The sequence below is a fragment of the Pseudomyrmex gracilis genome, unplaced genomic scaffold, assembly GCF_002006095.1.
Source record: "Pseudomyrmex gracilis isolate BER0280 unplaced genomic scaffold, ASM200609v1 scaffold_69, whole genome shotgun sequence".
NCBI lineage: Eukaryota > Metazoa > Arthropoda > Insecta > Hymenoptera > Formicidae > Pseudomyrmex > Pseudomyrmex gracilis.
In genome coordinates, this window is record NW_018020653.1 from 419,420 (window position 1) to 438,780 (window position 19,361).

Consider the following 19,361-nt stretch of genomic DNA (forward strand, 5'->3'; position numbering starts at 1 on the left):
TATCATTTAATTCCAGGCGGTTTTCTATGGCAAAACTTTTAACAACGTTAACATTTTTATTACTTTCGGAATTTTTTTTTATTCTAATTTTGTAGCAAAGGCTCTAAGATCTTTGTACGCAAAATTTCGTTTATTTTCTATGATTAATAAAAAGAGACGTAAGCATTTTTCGCTGAAAGTTTAAACGAGAAATCGACCGCTATGGCCGGGCTAAATTTCAAACGTGTTACCAGGATCGCAGAAAGTGACAAGAGCTCTCTTATCAGGGAAACAGAGAGAAGAGGTGAACTGAGAGTCCGAACTGACTCTGTCGATAACGTCGCTGTATTAGAAAAGTATAAGTTGCAGAAAGTGGCACCAAGACCCGGTTTCACAATTGACCGGTTAACTCGAATTAACGGAAGCCCAACTTGCTGAACTCGGCGTAACGCATCTTTTCTTCCTAAACATGAACTGTGATTGGTTAGCGAAGATTTGACAAAGATGATTGAACGCGTTAAACCGAGCTCAGCAAGTCGAACTTCGGTTAATACGAGTTAACCGCGAATTGTGAAACCGGGTCTAAATCATAGACATATAAGAAATAGACTGCGCGTCCCGTATCTTTTCTGTGCAGAAAGAATGGTCAAACTTCGGACGAGGATAGATGCTTTCACCCGAGTCACTATCCTTGTTTAGTGACGCGGTGATTGGCGGACAAGAAAAGTAGTAGGAATGAGAAATAGCGTAGTGGGGCAATAGAGGAGCATCGAGCGATGAAGGGGCGACAGTAGGCGATTGACAGCATAGACATTCTATGGAGTTGTCTCCCGAGTGGGGAGTCCCCACTCCAGATGCTGAAAGACAGAGACAGAGACTCGGGTGAAAGCATCTGTCTCACTCCGAAGTTTGACTCACTTCTCCTCTCACACGCGCAGTCTATTTCTTATACGTCTATGGTCTAAATATCTGCCAGGTATAATACGTATTGATAAATTTTGGCGAAAAAATTCGCCTCTCGTATCAGGATCGCAGAAAGTGACAAGAGCTTTGCCGGGGAGAGAGAAGTGAACTGTCTCGGTCGATAACTTACCCGTATTAAAAAACTATAAGTTGAAGTAAGTGACGTTATATTTTTACAAGAAGACGGAATGACGCAACCTTTAACTCTTATTAGCGGGAACGTAGAATGTGACAAGAGGTTTACAAGAGAGTTAGAATCCTCGTAAGTGGAGTTTCAAGCTTTTGCTAAACATACTCTGATGTAGCAAAGATTCAAATAAAAAAAAAATGGAAATATTGACTAATTCAGATTGACCGTCCTCGGGCATCTTCCTGGTAGTAAGGCCTGGTTTGTGCGGGCAAATAAGGCTTTGTTTCGGTCTTGTTTATGCGGGTAATAACTGTTAATTTATGCCAGAATTAGTACAGTTCAACTATAGGATTTCAATGCTTCTGTTATATTCCGTTATGCTTCTGTTAATAAACAGAAATATTAAAATCTTAGGCCCGCATAAACCAGGCCTAACTGTACGATACGGATGTGTGACGGATGTCTCACTACGCAATATATGCCGGTAGTACACATGTCGGATTGGTCAAAGATGTCTAGGGTATTTGCGGTCAACGATGCGACGCACAACGCTCTAGGATGGCTACATGTGGCTATTCTGATCACAGTCGGACTTAGCAGACGACAGACGCGACAGACCATCGTTTTGTGAAATTTGTGTAAAAAAATATAAAAGCTATTTTCCTTGTTTCACAATAGAAAAATGGTCAATCCCGCGAGCTTGTTTATTCGCCAAACGGTGAGGAAGTTTACAACGAGCTCCGTTCGCAGGAGCGGTCATCACGACCCCTACGATGGTGTTCCTGGACATGTAAGTGACAATTTGCGATTGCATAACGTCGCAACATGAAGTATTTAATACACATTGCCGTTTACAAATAATTTGTTATTTTTGTTACAGAACTTTCCATTCAGTACACAAAATAGGCACAAACTTTTGCTCTATTTTATGTTGTTCTTTGGCAGTGGATTTTCCATACCGTTCTTAATTGTCCGTCATCAGTTGAAGAAATAAATTTGTATATTAGAGGATACACATCTTCAGGAGTTTCAAGGGTTTGATATTTTGCAAATTTGTTTTAGAATTCGAGACAATTATATTTCGCAATTTGAATGTTTAATTACAAAAGAAGATGCTTAAAGCGCTAAATGTTGTTTTCAGGTTAAACCTGTACTTCAGCTGTACTAAGTATAGTTTCAAGTGTTAAATATGTGTCATTTGAAATTACACAATACTTTATTCCAAATAAAATGTAGAAGAAACGTGTGTTTCTAATAAAATTGATTATATATAAATTAGAAATTGTTGATAAATTATCAAGTGTGTTGCTTGTGTATTTGTTTTTAAAACACAGTTATCTACAACACTTGTATTCTCACGAATATAGTACACATTTGATAATCGGTATAAATTACTTAACAGATATAATTAGAGCTGTCAAAATTGAACATACTCTTGTAATTGTTACATATATTTTCTCAGCTAAGAGAGAGTTAAATCTATTTGTACAAACTTCTCATACACACACAAAATATTATTCTTACGTACTGTTCATAATGTGCTTTCTAACGTAAATCACGTTTTATATTATGTATCAAAATCACATTCCGGCAACTGAGGTCCCTTACGATAAGAGTGTTTCGGATAATCTGTACATAAAATTGAACTTATATATAAAAACACGCGACGTAATTTACGCGTGAGAAATTAGAAAACAAGTTTCTTTTGTTGGAAATTTAGACTTACGGTTATTAAATTCTTCGTGAGACCGATAAGAATCCGGACAAACAATTGACTTATTCTTAAGACGATGCGATTCCCATTCACATTCCGTCTGGAATGATCGATAATAAAAAATTTTTATCTTGAACGGTAAGAATTTTTTACTTCTGTTAAATTTAAAAGTTTTTGTCTAGATAAGAATTATTATATGGATGGGAAATTTATATGATAAAAAAATATAAATTTGTTTTCTTCGATTTTTACGAACGTTCATCTTTTCGTATTTTCTCTTTTCGTTTTGCTTCCGACGCTTTTTATTTACATAAAACTTTCCCTTCTTGTTTTTGATTCTGTGCTCGCTGTCCCATTGTTGATCTTCGTTTTCACTCACGTCCTTCGTTAACGGTCGCTCCTCTACATATTCCTAAAAAGTGAATGAAACACCACCAATTCAGTTTACTCCATCTTGTACATGTGTTCAAATTACAATTTTATATCTTGTTTGAACACACCTTTTCTTTGGACATCGCAGTAGCTATTTTTTTAATGCAAAATTTCTTCTTGAAGTAGCAACATATCCACAGCAGCAACAAAAATGTAAATATCATCACGCTAAAACTTGCTAGAGTTATCATAACAGCGGAGAAAGAATTCCATAGCTGTAAAAAGGAGCAATTTCTATTAAATAATGCGTCTTTCTTTTGTGAAATTAAAGGATTTTGAATATAAAAAAAATGGATCATTAAGAGATACCATATTAGAACACCCTTCCGTGAGTGGATTGGTGCACGAGCGACAAACTCTGGCACCGTGATTCGGCTGGTATGTACCAGGCGGACACTTTTTGCAGTGCGATATTCCGTCCTCGCTGTAAGTGCCCGTATTGCAAGGAACTGGAAATTCATCGTAAGGAGTAATCGTTTGTTTTATTATTTTTAAGTGCGGGCGATTAATATGCAATAATTTTACGTACCGCAACGTGTACCGCGAAGACCGTAACCAGCCGGACAGCTCGAGAACAGGCCGATATTGCCGAATCCTTCGCGAAATGTGTTCCCGTTGGTCTTTCCTCTTTTCCATCTTCCAAATGACGATTTTTCGGCGACCGGCACCAATCTCTGCTCGTAATGAGGCAATCTGAAAATAACTGTAGTTAAAGAACTCTATAGAGATGCTATTGTGAATTTTATTACAAACCGCAACGTTCCTCCTTTAATAAGATATAAAAAATCAATTGAGATCAATTACATGATTTTTTTTTTATTCTTGTATATTATTTCTTTTAAACAAAAACAATTGCATTTGGAAAAATATCTTACTTTTCTCTATTTTTAATTCTTGTGTATTAAAAAGTTGATTTTGAAATAATGAAACGGAGGGGAGGACATGTTGCGAAAAAGTTGCAAGACAAGTATGCGTGTGCGTCAACTAACTAGTTTTTCCAAGAAAGATTTGCAAATTTCTACCCAGTATCAGCGAGAGTTTATCCTGAATGGCTTTGAGACAGAAAACATTGCAGTGTTTGGGATCGACCGTCATCAGTTTGACGATACGCGACGGCACCAACAGCACATTCACTGCGATCTGTAAAAAAAAAACAGTAGCTCAAAACATAATGTTCTTATTTTTTTTTTTGTTATGTGAAACTAAGTATACCTGGTTTCGGGAGCACGTGGGCGTTAAGACGTAAGCGTTGCAAATGTCCGTTTCGCATATAACACTATTCAGTTTCAATGGAAGATACGTCACTAGCACGTCAAGATCCCTTTCGTCGCACGAACGTGTGTGATAACGATTCTCGCCGTGCACGGTGTATCTCGGCAACGTGATAACTGTTGAAAACTTTTCTGTCTTTTTTAACTTGCGACGAAATTAAATATTCTAATCTAAAACAAAAAAAAACAACTTACCTTGCAAGTGAACTTCGTAAGTAGCTTCCACAGGTTCCTCATTGTCGGGACTCATGTACGTCATGACGCACGTGTAATTCCCCGTGTCCTTCGCGTTTACATTTCGCAACTCCAAGTCGCCGTTCTCCGACACGAAACCTTCGAGACGTGATTTTTTTAAATTTCATTATCGCGCTATGGTTTTTTTTTTTTTTTTTTTTTTCAATTCCAAATGACGTACCGAAAAGCGCAATGCCATCCGTTCTTCTCCAGGTGTATCTCGGTCTACTGATACTCGACAGCCAGGTGATACCATCGCCTTCTTGATTGCAGGGTAAGTTGAGACTAAGACCGGGCAGTGAAAAAATATCGTGATCTGAAATAAGATAAAAAAACATTTATTTTAATTTATTCGCGAGGGGATTTATCACGACGAAGAAAATTTGCAACCGTTGGCGAATTCGAAATCGCTCTTGAAACTGTCCTCCAACTCGTCCAGTTTGATATATTTTTGACCCTTCAGCGATTCGGTGTTGTAACGCAGCTGCGGAAACTCCAACTTAGTTTCTTCCACGTTCGAGTCCATTGAGATTATTATTTTGTCCTGAGTGTCTTTGTATCTGCTGCAGTTGAGAGTCCTGATCTCGTCTAGTGGAGAATTTACTTTGTCCAATATAGATCTTATGTTGTCGATCACATTCGCGACGTCGCAAATACAATACGAGCAATCGTGGATTTCTTTTTCTTGCGATACAGGTTTTGATTTATCATTGCGGTTGGCGATATTGTTAGGATGCGTCAATACTTTTGCTACATTTTTCTTGCCACTTGTTCGTAATTGAGATAAATGACGGTTTGTCTCAACAGTCATTGTTTTGTGATAATTATTTGATTTTTTTTTATTCAAGACACAACTGTTTGTGTAAACTTTTGAAGAATCGACGTTCCGTTGAGTTTGCAATTGTGCCAGTTGTTTCTTCTTTTTACTCTTTCGCGTGGTCTTTGCGGTGTCTTTGCGTTTAACAATTTGATGTTTCGATTTGTTCTCGTTAACACCGCACAATTTGCGACTCTTCGCTATTACCGAATCTCCATCGTCAGTGATAGGAACAATTCGCGCTGAGGACAACTCGCTACGTCTCGTATTTTTCTCTCCGCGATATTTTGTTTTGTGCATTTTTCGCGATTTGAGATTTGGATCTTTCATCGTCGCACCAGATTGATTCGAGATTCTTTCGATTGCGTCTGGAAAGCTAACATCTCGCTTTTCGACGGAACTATTGTGTTTCCGCGTTTCGTTACTGTACAAGTTTCGCTTCGTAATCGCCGCGCGATTATCATTTTTGACGATGACGTAAAGACATGTCGTTGCCAACATATCGACGGGTTTGTTTTCAGGTGTGACGCTAAATACAGCTGGCGGTGGTTCCGTCATTTCGAAATCCAGCGTCCAAAATCTGGTACCGCCCAAGTGATACGTCGTGCTCTTTTCCGTGGGCCACATTTGGTTCAAGAATTCCGTTACCGCTTCTCCGCGCGGCTCTTTTTCGTAATCAATATAATCTACAATATATCGAAAAACATATTAAAGCGGAAGATGCTCACGCACACATATCGCAATATCGTAATTAAAAAATTCACATTTAAGAGAACAAGAGGATGAAATGTTTTTTCTTACTTTCCGTCATACCTTCGGCGTAGTCGCTCTCTTCCGCCTGATGCGTTTTCTTATCAGTGTCGAACGGTTTATCGTGTTCCTCTTCCACATAATTTTTATTATTGACTACATAGTCGTCATACGACTCAGAAATAATTGCCGTTAATTCGTCCAGACTTGGCTTGGCGGATATTAATTCGTGCGTCTCTTCGTTCTTGTTGTAACCGAGACGCAGCACATTCACTGTGAAAGATCCATTCTCGTCTTCATCTCGCTCCTCCTCCTCCTCCTCGATCACCGTTGTCGATTTATGTTTCAAACTATCTATCACATTATTTTCTGTCGACAAAAATTGATTTTCCTCTATTGTCAAATTATTTTTCTCCTTCCCTTCGTCGTCGTTGAAGAAATTCTTATTTTCCGAATTCAAATCGTGTTCGAAAAAAGCGTTTCTCTTCCTGTTCTCTTTCAACACAGACGTAGTCGACCGAATGAAATTTTCGTGACGATCAAAAACACAGCGTTCGCAGATAGACGTTCCGAGAGAATGATCAGCGACATTTTCATGTTGTCCGTTAGTTATACCATTTCGTAAAACAGGTCTTCGTAGTTTTTTATAGAGTCTTGTAAAACCTTTAAAATGTTGCGGTGATTTTGTGGTTTCGTTGCTCAGCCATTCGTGATGGAACAGCTGCAAATTATTGATCTTATACGTAGCTGCTGTCGTTCTTGATCTTCTTCTGTATCGGAGATCCGACAAATAACTTCGCTTCGACTTTTCCATTTCTTTCGCGCTTTGAAAAACGAGCAGCTTTCTGTTCGCTCGACCGAGCGATCTTTTCTCTTCGGGAAAATATGGCAAACAAATCTCCTTGGCTACAACATCTCGTCTCGTTTTATCCGCCGGAATGGTAGTGTTTTCCAGAACGTTCAAGCAAATTCGTTTCGTCGCGATCTTTTCTTCTTTCCGCGTAACGGTTTCTTCAAAAATATACTCTGTCTTCTTCCCGGTGGTTATCTTTTTAACTTGCGTTGTTGCTTCGTTTAGCTTCGTGGTCTTTTCAATCGGCGGCACCGGCGTTGAAAAACTCGTCGACACGGTCGGTTCTGTGAGCAACGCGATCAACGTTTCTTCCGTTTCATCTTTTTCAAACTCTCTCACATACCTCTCGAACTCCAGTATATCCTTCCTTAGTCTCTCTTCTCTCTCTAACAATATCTTTTCTCTTTCCTCCAATTCCCGTTCTTTCTCGCGCAATTTCTCTCTCAGTTCTTCTAATTCTTTGTCATATCTTATCCCCGTCGTTGTACCAATGGTCTCAGTTGTGCTACCGACCAATGAGACGGTAAATATCAATGTTGGCGAAGAAGCGAAGGAAGGTGTGCCTAAAATATCTTCATAAGCTGCGGTGTACGCTTCTTCCGTGGTAGAAGTTGCAAGCAAAGTGACGCCAGTTTCTTCAAATATCTCGCTGAAAGTAACAGGCGAAGCAGTAAACTCGCCAACGAACGGGCTAATGATCACCGTTGTAGACGAAGTGAACAGAAGCTCGCTATAAACAGGTACGTATTCTGTGGTGGTGTAAACTACTTCTTCGGTAGTGTACAGTTCTTCAATAGTGTAAGGAGTGGTAGTAAACTCCTCGCTGATCAATGCGATCGGGCTGGTAAATGTCGGTGTAAGTGAAGGTTCACTCAAGTAAAAGATTTCGTAACTTGTAGCATGCATCTCTTCGGTAGAAGCAGTAGAGGTTGATACTGAAAACAGACTTGTGTCATGTAATCCCGCAGTAGACATTTTTTGTGTTTTTTGTGTCGTGAGTGTACTTTCTTCCGTAATATAAAGTGTCGTTTCTTCCGTATCGTATGTCATCGACGTACCTTCTGTAATTGTTTCCATCTCCTTCGTGCGTAAAGTAACTTCAGTCAGGCCAGATCTCAAAGTCGTAATTGAAGTTGGAACAAAAATGGGAACGACTTCAGTCGCAACGTAACTCGCGGTTGTACTGGCAGTGGTTCTCTTTGCCGCCTCTTTTTCACGCAGTATTTTCTCGCGTTCCTCCTTTTCTCTGTGCCACCGCCGCTCTTTTTCCCTCAGCCGTTTTTCTTTCTCCGTCAGTTCTTTCTCGTGTTCCCCGAGACGTTCGAGTTGTTGCAACAACTGGTCTTTCTGTTGTTCTCGGCCGACGGTCTCCGTAATTTCAAATTCAGTTCTTGTCCGCGTGAAAAACGGCGTGACATACGGAACAGTTTCTTCTTCCGTAATCAATTCCGTCGCCAAAGTAACGATCGCATAAACGGTTTCGGTAGCAGTTTCCATTTCTAAGAACGCGGTGGTTGTTGTGTATTTTTCAACAGCCTCTTTCTCCGACAATGTCGTTAGCAGCGACGAGACGAAGACAGAAGTTTCTCCGATAATTTTGGTCTCCGTAAGACCTCGTTCGGATATTGCAATCCTCATTGTTTCCGAAACTTCTGACGTGGATTCTGTTTCCGTGTAATCGGGAGAAATCGTCGGGTATTCAAGTGGCAGAGGTTTCGTTTTAATTTCAAAAACCGTCGAAGACGGAAGAGTGTATTCTTCAGTAGAACCAAAAGTTATCTCCATCGTAGTTGATTTCTCTTCGGTAAATGACTCAGTTTCCATCTCAATTGTCGTTAAGTTTTTGACAATGGTCGACGTTTCCGCAATGGTGGATGAAGTATATTCCTCCTCGGTGTATGCGTAAGACGATGTTGACATGGTTGGTAAAGTAAATAATAATGAGTATACTGTGAATTCTGAAGTTTCGGTTCTGTACGGAGACGTTGTTGTTTCTTCAAAAAATGTGCTTGTTATCTTGGACGGTTTCGTATGTTTTATTGTGCTTAGTGTCACGATTGTTTTTTTCTTTTCCGTGACTTCGTAGGTCTCGTAATCGTACCATCTGTCAGTTGGTATTTCAGTATCGTATTCTTCGTATTCTTCTTCTTCGTACATAGGTCCTTTGGCTACGTAATACTCTGTTTCGGCTTTTGCCACTTTGGCTGCTGTTGAAATAGTAGGACAGGCAGTTTTTTTAGTAAATATTATTGAAGAGCTCTCTGTATATGATATCGATACGCTCTCGGTGGTTGATGTTGTGATTGTAAACTCTTCTGTCAACGTGGTTCTCGGCAACGTGGAGATACTTTCTGACGTGATTGCAGGCGATTCTGTTGTAAATAAAGTAGGTAAGGAAGTAAAAAAAGGAGTGAAAGGAGTCGTTGTTGGCACACTTGTGATATTCGTTTCTGTAACAAATATAGTGCTTTCAGTAGAAATCAATGTAACGTCCTCAGATGTCAATGTGCCTTCAGTAACTGGTGTGGAAGTAACATTGGTGATCTCTTCAGTCAATTCTTCAGTTATTGTAGTAAAGGTGACAGTAGTGCTTTCTGTAGTTGTTGAGATTTCTTCGCTGATTGTCGTTCCGATAGTAGAAATTGTTGTGGAAATTGGCAATTCTTCTGTCGTTGTTGAAAATGAAACTGTTGTACATGGTGTTTCACTCAACGTTATATTTGTAATTAGTGATGATAAAGTTGATGTTATTAATAATGTAGTCGGAACTGTGGTAGTAATTGAAGTTATTGTAGTAGATGCAATCAAAGAAATTTGAGTACTTGTTTCGGTGGTTAATGTAGTTTCTGTAGGTGTTATAGATTCAGTGCTCATTTCAGTAGGTGTAGTACCTTCTGTAGTTGTCGAAATTGTAGTAGTTGTTACTTTCTTGACAGGTGTTGTAAGCTTGGTAGTTGCTAAACTTTCAGTAGGCGTTTCGCTACTCGTTTCTGTAATCGTTTTGCCAGGAATCAAAATTTTCGAAACCGTAGTTGTTTCAACAGTTATTGCAGGTTTTGTAATTCTTGGAAGAGCAGTTGTTGAAGTCTCGATAATTGTAGGAACTTTAGTAGTTGTTAAAGTTTCTGTAGGTGTTATAGATTCGGTGCTCGTTTCAGTAAGTGTAGTACCTTCTGTAGTTGTCGAAATTGTAGTAGTTGTTACTTTCTTGACAGATGTAAGTTTGGTAGTTGCTAAACTTTCAGTAGGCGTTCCGCTACTCGTTTCTGTAATCGTTTTGCCAGGAATCAAAGTTTTCGAAACCGTAGTTGTTTCAACAGTTATTGTAGATTTTGTAATTGTTGAAAGAGCAGTTGAAGTCTCGATAGTCGTAGGAACTTTAGTAGTTGTTAAAATTTCTGTAGGTGTTATAGATTCGGTGCTCGTTTCAGTAGGTGTAGTACCTTCTGTAGTTGTCGAAAATGTAGTAGTTGTTACTTTCTTGACAGGTGTTGTAAGTTTGGTAGTTGCCAAACTTTCAGTAGGTGTTGACGTTTCGATACTTGTTTCTGTAGTGGTTTTACCAGGTATCAAAGTTTTTGAAACCGTAGTTGTTTCAACAGTTATTGTAGGTTTTGTAATTGTTGAAGTCTCGATAATTGTGGGAACTTTAGTAGTTGTTAAAGTTTCTGTAGGTGTTATAGATTCGGTGCTCGTTTCAGTAGGTGTAGTACCTTCTGTAGTTGTCGAAATTGTAGTAGTTGTTACTTTCTTGACAGGTGTTGTAAGCTTGGTAGTTGCTAAACTTTCAGTAGGCGTTTCGCTACTTGTTTCTGTAGTCGTTTTGCCAGGAATCAAAGTTTTTGAAACCGTAATTGTTTCAACAGTTATTGTAGGTTTTGTAATTGTTGAAAGAGCAGTTGTTAAAGTCTCAATAATTGTAGGAATTTTAGTAGTTGTTAAAGTTTCTGTAGGTGTTATAGATTCGGTGCTCGTTTCAGTAGGTGTAGTACCTTCTGTAGTTGTTGAAATTGTAGTAGTTGTTACTTTCTTGACAGGTGTTGTAATTTTGGTAGTTGCCAAACTTTCAGTAGGTATTGACGTTTCGATACTCGTTTCTGTAGTTATTTTGCCAGGTATCAAAGTTTTTGAAACCGTAGTTGTTTCGATAGTAGGTTTCGTAATTGTTGAAAGAGCAGTTGTTGAATTCCCGATAATCGTGGGAATTGTTGTAGTTGTTAAGATTTCTGTAGGTGTTATAGATTTGGTGCCTGTCTCAGTTTTACTTTCTGTAGTTGTTGAAATTGTTACTTTTTCGACAGATGTTGGAGTTTCAGTAGGTGGGGTTTCCGTAGTTGTAATTTCTTCCGCAGTTATGGTTTTTTCAATCTGCGTTACTGTACTTTCCTCTGTTGGAGTTAAAGTCGTCATAACAGTTTCTGTCGGTGTAGTTAAAATTGTTTTTGATGTTGTAGGCAAGCCTGTGATTGTAGTAATAACATGTATAATTTCACTAACAGTAATTGGAGTTGTTGCAACTGAAGTATATTCACTTGTCTTTTCCGTAGATGTTGTAGCACGTGTTGGACCGCGAGTTGCTAAACTTTGTGTCGTAAACGGAGTGGTATATTCCATTTCTTTTTCTGTGAATTTTGTCGTTATTACGGTCATACTTATGGTTGTTACCGCAATTGTCTTTTGAGTCACAGAAATAGTTGTCTCCGTAGTTTGAGTAGTTATCAAAGGAGTTACAATTGACACGCTGACAGTTGTAATTGGAATCCACTCTGTTTCTGAAGTTATGAATAATGGCGTTATCGAAAATCCATACGGAGACGTACTTGTGAAAAGACTTGATGTCATTTCCGTTGTCGTAGTTGTACTTTCGGTGATTTTTTCAACAGTTTCCTCGATTGAAGTTTCGACAACTGGAGGAATTGTAATTTTCAAAGTGATATCTGTCATACCTTCCAAAGTTGGTGTTAAAAGCATCGTAGATTTGGTTGTAAATTCTTCTATCGTCGGAATCGTGATGGGAGCTTCAGTTACTGCTTCAATAGCGACGGTTAATGTTGTATTCATTTTCTCAACAGTAATCTCGACGGTTAGTATTGCTATCGTAGTTTCCGTGTAATCGTACCAGGATGTGGCGGCTTCGTGATCCTCGTACTCGTAATCTTCATACGGTTCTGTATAATTTCGTTCATCGTAATACTCAAATTCAGTTCCCGTTGCATATTCGTATAAGGTTGATTCGGGAAATTCTTCTCTCCCCGCAGTTGTCACGCTTGAAGCAGTAGTTGTTGGTTCCTCGATAAAATACGGCAGAAATGTAGTCGCAGGACTACTTTCCGTAGTCATAGATGTATACAATAACTCCGTTACATTCTGTGTAGTTTGCGCAAAATCTGAAGTCCTCAACATTTCGAGTACGTTCATGTAAGCGGATATTTCTTTTTGAAGTTGCGGATCCATCGTAGAATGTTCATTTTCTTCACCGGAACGTTGCACTTCTCCCAGCATTGCTCTCTTCGCATTGTGTAGCGCCGAATATCGTTTGTCATTTCTCGCCAAAGACTTTAAGTTTCTATTCAATCTCAAATGAGGTGATCTGTGATTTTTGACGTCATTGAAGTTACGAAACTTTTTCGCGTTTATCTTTCTTTTTTTGTGAAAATTTCTATCACTTCTGTCAATTTTTGCGTTACTAAACTTTCTTTGTTTGGGCAAATGTTTCTTCAATTTGTTTAAAAACAGAGAACCATTAAGTTTGTTCTTGAACTTTGTGTCATTAATCGTTTGATTTGTAACACTTTTGTTTTTAATACGTTTCTTTCTCCAAGGCTGACTGTTCAGTCTTTTTCTAAAGAGCGAGTTGTTATAACGATCCACGTTGTCACTCAATTTTAGAATATCCGTAGTTTTTCTTTCATCATTACCTCGCTCGATCCTTGCTGCTCTGACGACGTTATTTTCGTTGCACAGTCTGTTCTGCACGTTTCTGATGCTCTGGTTGACCAATTTAACAGCGTTCAGCAATTTTTCTAGCTCCGAAGACAATGGTTTAATTGCCGTCAGTAAACTTTGTGGATTTTTTCCATCAGACTGCTCTTTCTTCTCGATATCACCAACCAAAGAGTAAGTACTTACGGATGCGGAATTGGATGTGTATCGAATCGAAGTGGTGTCCATAAAGTCTATCGTATTTTTATTTTCGACTGAAAGTTCCAAACTGTTCCGCGGGGTTTGCGGTAGGTCGACAAATATTTTCTCATCATCTTCGGTCGAATACATTCCGTCACTTTCTAATGAAACTGGCGCGTCTAAATTGTCATCATCGAAAATGTTTTGGAAACTCGCGGTTGTTAATTTGTCAAACTCGTCGCGTTCCAAAGAATTTTTGTAATTCCAGCTGCCTGACTGAAACTGACTTGTTTCGTCCAATTTCGTTGAGTCTTTCGCGAAAGACATTTCATCATAATTGGACATTTTAAAAGAAGACGTCGATAGATATAAATTCTCAGATGTGATTTCGGAGTTTGAATCAGTATTTTTATCTATGGAATAAATACTATCGTAATCATAGAGAGTGAGATCGGATTTTTCGGTAACATTGATTACATCAGAACGCGTTCGAAAGGCGATATGCGGATGCAAGAAGTTAAGAAGATACAACGGCGTTGAATTTACCGCAATGGTCGCACTTCCTCTTTCGGAGTACAGACGAGGATCAAGACGAGAAGACAAATAATTCGCATTGTGATCAGGCAATTGTTGATTTCTTTCTGTGAATTTATGTGGCCTTGAACTGATTCTTTCGTCCGATCGCGAACTATCTCGAACGTTGTTCAGAACGTACAAATCTTTGGACACCGGTATCAAAAAGTATCTTTTACTCGGACTCATTAAGTTACTTCCCGAAGGTCTCTTCAACAACGATCGATTGATGCTTACTGCCTCTTGTGTGATCATCGAATCCCTCGTAGGATTCACATTAAATGCTGTGTCAATCGACTCCGGATCTTCCCAAACTGAACGGTATTCTGATTTCCTCGTGTAAACGTCCTCGTTATCGCCATCATTGTCGAAGTAATTCTGACGTCGCCCAATCTCGTCGTTCGAATCCTTGACACTTTTTCGACTTGTTCGCAGACCTCGCTTGTCTCGTCTCAGATTACTCGTTGACAGTTTTCTAATTCGCGACCAGTCACCGATTCGATTCGCCAGTAACAATTGTCTGTTGCGCCTATTTGTCGTTCGAGCCATTTCATCGTCGACAGATATTCCGTCAGCTGTTCTACCTTTCTGTCTAACAAACTGTTTCATGCTGTTTCCTATTAAAATGTTTAAAAGAGAAAAAATTATTGCAGCGTTTGGAGAAGAACATGAACACGCGCGAGAAGAGTTGGAAAATTAATCTACTCTATGTGTGTGTGTCACGTAATTACCTAAACTCTTCGTGGCGGTACTTCCGCCCCCATCTGCAATTTTTGCCACAATGATGTAAAACACAACGAGGAAGATAATTCGCATAGCGTCATATCACGGGCATTCTTAGAAGCGATTGTGGACTCGCTAATCGTGCGTATTGTTGTCTCACAGGAATCTTCCATGAGGCATTTTGTACGATATGTCACAGAGACGCGTATACTGTCATCGAAAAGCAGTATCAATAATATACCAAAGTTTGCGTGTGAAATTCGCGAGGATTGACAAAAGCAATATCGATAAATTAACAAATGTGATCAAAGAAGAACTTCATATCTATGTTCACACATGCTATTAACGCTAATAATCATTTTTTGTTGTGTGTACAATATATTTCATTATTATCCTAGATAGCCAACTGAGTGCAAGTTGTTGGCAACTTGCCACAAATATTACTCGTATGTTTTCAGCAATGTAACAAAAGGGTGTATCTTCTTTTCATTATGTTCTTGCCAGCAACAGTTTTCAAAATATAATAACAGCAAGTTCTCAACAACTCATCGCCAATAAACTTATATTATTTTTCTCAACTTGTGAATAAAAATTATTGCTCATATATTGCTCACATATTGCCGACTCACATGTCATAAACATTGGCGCTACAACAATTGATTGATAATAAAACTCAGCATATTGATACTGGATTGACAAAAACATTTTCGTTGCGTTAAATAAAAACAACACAACAGCAATTGGCGAGCAACTTAATCTATACAATGATTCGCTTTATATTGAGTTTTCACATTTGACTATCTGGGGGGATATTGTAAGAGAATGCGGATAATAGTAAAAATTTCTTTATTAGAATTTCCATTTGCTCTCCGATATTGTTTATACTTGAATTTTTTATGTTTCTGGACGGGAAGCGGGAAAATTCAAAGATATCAAATCGACGAATTTTTCCTCTTTACCATTGACGCGAATTTCACTCTGATCGCAAATTGCGAATCGAGATTCGCAATAAGAACAACGCGTATAGAATTATTAGGAAAATAGTTGGTAGAGAAGATTGGGATTTTTTTAATAACATTGCAATTCTGCAATTCTTATTACCTCTCGACCAGGCAGAATCTTCTCACGTACACACACACACATTTCAGTTCAATTTTTCAAAACGACCGACTTGCTGATCTAGGAGCTACTCGCGCGCCACCACCGGGAATCTTCCGAACTTCGTCGTGAAATTAAGATTATCTACAATTATCTAAGAAGTGTTAAAACTTTGCGTGCAAGAGTATAAATGCGATGAAATGTGTGCGTGACACGTTACATTATTTTATATTATATATAGATATCGCATTTTGTTGTACTATGGAGAGGATGATGTATGTAATTATATATTTTACTCTTGTTTATAGATTTTGTCAAACTTCGGAATGTGTCACACAATTTTAAAACGTAAATATTTCCAAACAGCAATTTTGAACCATGATTGAAGAGAAGCGCGGAACTGTATTTCAAATAACAATCAAAGAGTATTATTAATTAAATCAAGAGACTGGGATAAGTTGAGAGAAAAAGCAAAAGGAGAAAGAGAGAGAGAGAGAGAGACTTTAAAAACAGACAGAAAATGAAACCACTACTCAAAATAATCTACTCGCTCTGTTGGAGCAACGCGTACTTGATAATAGGAATATGCATGGGTCTGAGTTTCAGTTTGTTGTTGATACCACTTGATAATGGTAGTCAGCACGACGTCGCAGAGTCTTACGAACATTCCTCGAATATCTTGGAAGACACAGATCCATACCAGCCGAGAATAGATACCGACAACAAACCGCAACAACCAGTACAGAAAGCGAGGAAACCGTTCGTGCGTCCTAGATATTATTCTACAGAACTCGGTATCAGAGAGAAATTGTTCGTAGGAATCATAACGAGCCGTGAACATCTACACAGCAGAGGCGCGGCGCTGAACAAAACGGTTGCTCACATAGTTGATAAAATTCGCTATTTTATTTCCATACCAGAAGGGACCAAACCGAACGTTTCATTTCCCGGAATAGTGGGATTTACCGACACGAGAAGCATCTTCAAGCCTTTCCACGCGATGAAATACATAATCGACAATTATTTAGAAAGTTATGATTATTATTTTCTAAGCAAAGATGTAAGTTACATAAACGCGAGAGGTCTCGTGGAATTTGTAAGTAAGATAAGCGTGAGCCAAAATGTTCACATAGGTGTTCAAAGTGAAATCGATACCTACTGTTCTCTGGGTAAGGAGATACTTATTTGAACCCTATGTAATCCAAATAAGTTATGAATGCAAATTACATTGATTTCCGAAATTACTTTCAGAGTCTGGTGTTCTCCTGAGCAATTCTGTGATTCAAGAAATCAAAAATAATCTAGACTGGTGCGTGAAGAACACGTATTCAGATTCGGACGATGTTAATTTCGGTCGTTGTATACTCCATTCGACTTCCCTGCCATGCGCCAACCGAATGCAGGGACGAGATTTCATATTCACGCAGCTACCCCCGGCATTTGATTTTGAAAAAGATTTTGCTCTGCTAACCGAGAAAGATGGATTCGAAAATTCCATATCTCTGCACCCTGTCTATGATCACATGCTCATTTATAAATTTAATATGTACTTCATCGCAGTAAGTGTCTCTCGCGAAGTTATAAATGTGTTTGGTTCAAGCTATTGTATGTATGTGCGTGGTGTTAATTTCAGATCAAGTCCATCAAGGTTCACAAGTCGATTGCCGACATACGCAAAATGATCTCTACCACCGCGTATTTGGGACCGGCGAATCAACGTAACATATCGTGGCCTATTGGGAATCAACCCGGCAACAAGCCGTTGGGACGCTTCGACGTCTTGCGCTGGTCATATTTCAACGAATCTCACGTTTTCTTCGAAACCGACTTCGTCAATATTCAAGAATTAAAGGGCGACAGAAAATCCGATATAGAATATGTGATCAACTTTGCGGCTAACAATATTATAAATAAATACAAAAACAAATTGAGTTTCAACAGGTTGCTGAACGGGTATCAAAAATTCGACGCGTCCAGAGGAATGGACTACGTACTCGACATGGCCTTCGACGACGCGTTTACAGGCAGAGAAGTGAGAAAACGAATCGAGGTCTGTAAACCTTTGGGAAAAGTAGAAATCATACCCATGCCGTACGTAACCGAAAACACAAGAGTCAATATAATTGTTACCATTGATCTGAACAAAAAACAAGAAGCGTTAAACTTTATGGATTATTACGCGCAAGATTGTATGGAGAAGAAATGCAAAACCTTTCTTATGATGGTGAGTTAAAAAAAAAAAAAAAAAAAAAAAAAATAGCACGTTAAATAATGCTACATTAATTAGTTATTATCTCGTAAATTATTAAAATATCTCACATATATCGCGTATATTTCTATATAGGTTCTCTTGTACAACTTCGATTTGCCGTCAAAAGGCAGAGGCGACGTCTTTTACGAAATAAAGAGATACATATTAACGCTGAACGAAAAATACAAAAAGGATCAATCCAGAATTACTTGGCTCTCGATACGATTGCCAGCCAACGTAACTTCCGTAGATTTTGATCCGATGTTGAAGATCGCCGTGACCGATTTGTATGCGAAAAAATTCTCACCAGAGAGTTTAATTCTTCTCGCAGAGACGGGGACGAAACTGAAAATAGATTTTTTAAACAGAGTAAATACACCGCACATTTATCTCAATACGCTTTAACAAATTATTTTATTTAAATAAACACACCTAAGAGAGTTGATATTACGTCTCAGGTTCGCATGAACACCATTAGTGGTTATCAGATATTCAGCCCGATTCCTTTCATCGAGTATCATCCTGACATAATTTACGTGGGTGAAGCGGCTCACGATGAAGTGGATATTAATAGCAATTACGGAAAATATGACGAACAGAATTATAATAACATTGCATTCTACATCAAAGATTACAACGCAAGTACGGAATGCACGTTAAATTCATTATAGACGTGTGTGTGTGTGTGTATATATACAAATTATATGTATTGTGAAATGTGTTTCAGTGCGACAAACAGTCGAGGCGAGCATTCCGTTAGCGCGATCCGACAAGGACATTGCTACACTATTGAAACTTTCGCAACACAGTCCTGTAACTTCTTTACTCGACATGTTTGTGACTTTCAGCGATATGCACGTGTTTCGCGGAATAGAACCGACGCTAAAGATTAGATACAAAGACATTAGTTGCAATATTCCCAATGACAATATGTATAAGAGCTGCCTTAAACTCAGGAATAATCACTTGGGCAAACGTAGTCAATTAGCTAGACTTATATTAGATTATCAGAACCAACGAGCTTAGGGACAAAACAATATTACATCGCAATCTATAAAGAGAATCTCTATTTATTTATCGTTATTTATATGCTGTTTTTTTTTTGCACCAAATAGAGCTTTTATATATTTTTTAGAATAAAAATAACAGAGAAACATCTTTAAAGAGATATTTCAAAGACAATATTTTTATAAACATATTTATACAAAATGCAGAATGAAAAATGTAATGAAAGATTTATTAGATATTTTCGTGTAATTTTTTTAAAATTTTCTCCATGTAATTTATGCGCGTGAACTATGTGTATAATTGTACGTATTTTATTAATTTATCCTATTCTATTTTAAATTTAGTTATGCAATTTTTATGTTCCTTATGGAGGATCTAGAACTTCATGCTTTGATGATATAAAGACTTTTTGTGTTTTATACTTTCGTAAAAGTTTAAAACA

The 19,361-nt window shown here is 38.3% G+C and overlaps 3 protein-coding genes across 6 annotated transcripts; 2 read left to right on the forward strand and 1 right to left on the reverse strand.

Moving 5' to 3' along the window:
* The first annotated feature begins 1,103 nt into the window (after positions 1-1,103).
* LOC109854573 (cytochrome c oxidase subunit 7C, mitochondrial) lies at positions 1,104-2,368 on the forward strand. The gene is made up of 4 exons (XM_020427796.1): positions 1,104-1,204; positions 1,751-1,862; positions 1,953-2,107; positions 2,214-2,368. The coding sequence occupies exons 1-3, from the start codon at positions 1,131-1,133 to the stop codon at positions 2,064-2,066; spliced, it is 300 nt and encodes a 99-aa protein (XP_020283385.1). The 5' UTR covers positions 1,104-1,130; the 3' UTR covers positions 2,067-2,107; positions 2,214-2,368.
* Positions 2,369-2,460: 92 nt separating this feature from the next.
* Positions 2,461-14,759, reverse strand: LOC109854524. The gene is made up of 15 exons (XM_020427697.1): positions 14,571-14,759; positions 10,314-14,456; positions 8,202-10,034; positions 6,354-8,078; positions 5,114-6,226; positions 4,905-5,039; positions 4,685-4,822; positions 4,431-4,606; positions 4,208-4,358; positions 3,748-3,921; positions 3,528-3,667; positions 3,287-3,433; positions 3,043-3,198; positions 2,799-2,886; positions 2,461-2,701 (listed from the first exon to the last, which is right to left on the reverse strand). Exons 1-15 carry the CDS (start codon positions 14,653-14,655, stop codon positions 2,640-2,642), a joined length of 10,266 nt encoding a protein of 3,421 aa, XP_020283286.1. The 5' UTR covers positions 14,656-14,759; the 3' UTR covers positions 2,461-2,639.
* LOC109854571 (chondroitin sulfate synthase 2) lies at positions 4,911-19,313 on the forward strand. Of its 4 annotated transcripts, none has more exons than XM_020427790.1 (7): positions 4,911-4,997; positions 15,969-16,829; positions 16,912-17,219; positions 17,294-17,884; positions 18,005-18,280; positions 18,370-18,553; positions 18,639-19,313. In XM_020427790.1, exons 2-7 carry the CDS (start codon positions 16,181-16,183, stop codon positions 18,935-18,937), a joined length of 2,307 nt encoding a protein of 768 aa, XP_020283379.1. In that variant the 5' UTR covers positions 4,911-4,997; positions 15,969-16,180; the 3' UTR covers positions 18,938-19,313. The 4 variants fall into 4 exon arrangements, with proteins under 4 accessions (XP_020283379.1, XP_020283380.1, XP_020283378.1 ...); XM_020427791.1 differs by lacking the exon at positions 4,911-4,997 and adding an exon at positions 7,799-7,883; XM_020427789.1 differs by lacking the exon at positions 4,911-4,997 and adding an exon at positions 15,734-15,935 and having other exon boundaries at positions 16,027-16,829.
* Positions 19,314-19,361: the final 48 nt, after the last annotated feature.

Bases quoted from the DNA above. Each gene is read 5' to 3' on its own strand.
- LOC109854573 (XM_020427796.1), top strand. From the start codon at position 1,131: ATGACGCAACCTTTAACTCTTATTAGCGGGAACGTAGAATGTGACAAG. The intron at 1,205-1,750 runs GTAAGTGGAGTT...GTTTCACAATAG, and splicing joins ACAAGAGAGTTAGAATCCTC to AAAAATGGTCAATCCCGCGA. The intron at 1,863-1,952 runs GTAAGTGACAAT...TTTTTGTTACAG, and splicing joins ACGATGGTGTTCCTGGACAT to AACTTTCCATTCAGTACACA.
- LOC109854524 (XM_020427697.1), bottom strand. From the start codon at position 14,655: ATGCGAATTATCTTCCTCGTTGTGTTTTACATCATTGTGGCAAAAATT. The intron at 14,457-14,570 runs GTAATTACGTGA...ACATTTTAATAG, and splicing joins TACCGCCACGAAGAGTTTAG to GAAACAGCATGAAACAGTTT. The intron at 3,668-3,747 runs GTACGTAAAATT...ATGAATTTCCAG, and splicing joins TCTTCGCGGTACACGTTGCG to TTCCTTGCAATACGGGCACT.
- LOC109854571 (XM_020427790.1), top strand. From the start codon at position 16,181: ATGAAACCACTACTCAAAATAATCTACTCGCTCTGTTGGAGCAACGCG. The intron at 17,220-17,293 runs GTAAGTGTCTCT...TGTTAATTTCAG, and splicing joins TTAATATGTACTTCATCGCA to ATCAAGTCCATCAAGGTTCA. The intron at 18,554-18,638 runs GTACGGAATGCA...AATGTGTTTCAG, and splicing joins CATCAAAGATTACAACGCAA to TGCGACAAACAGTCGAGGCG.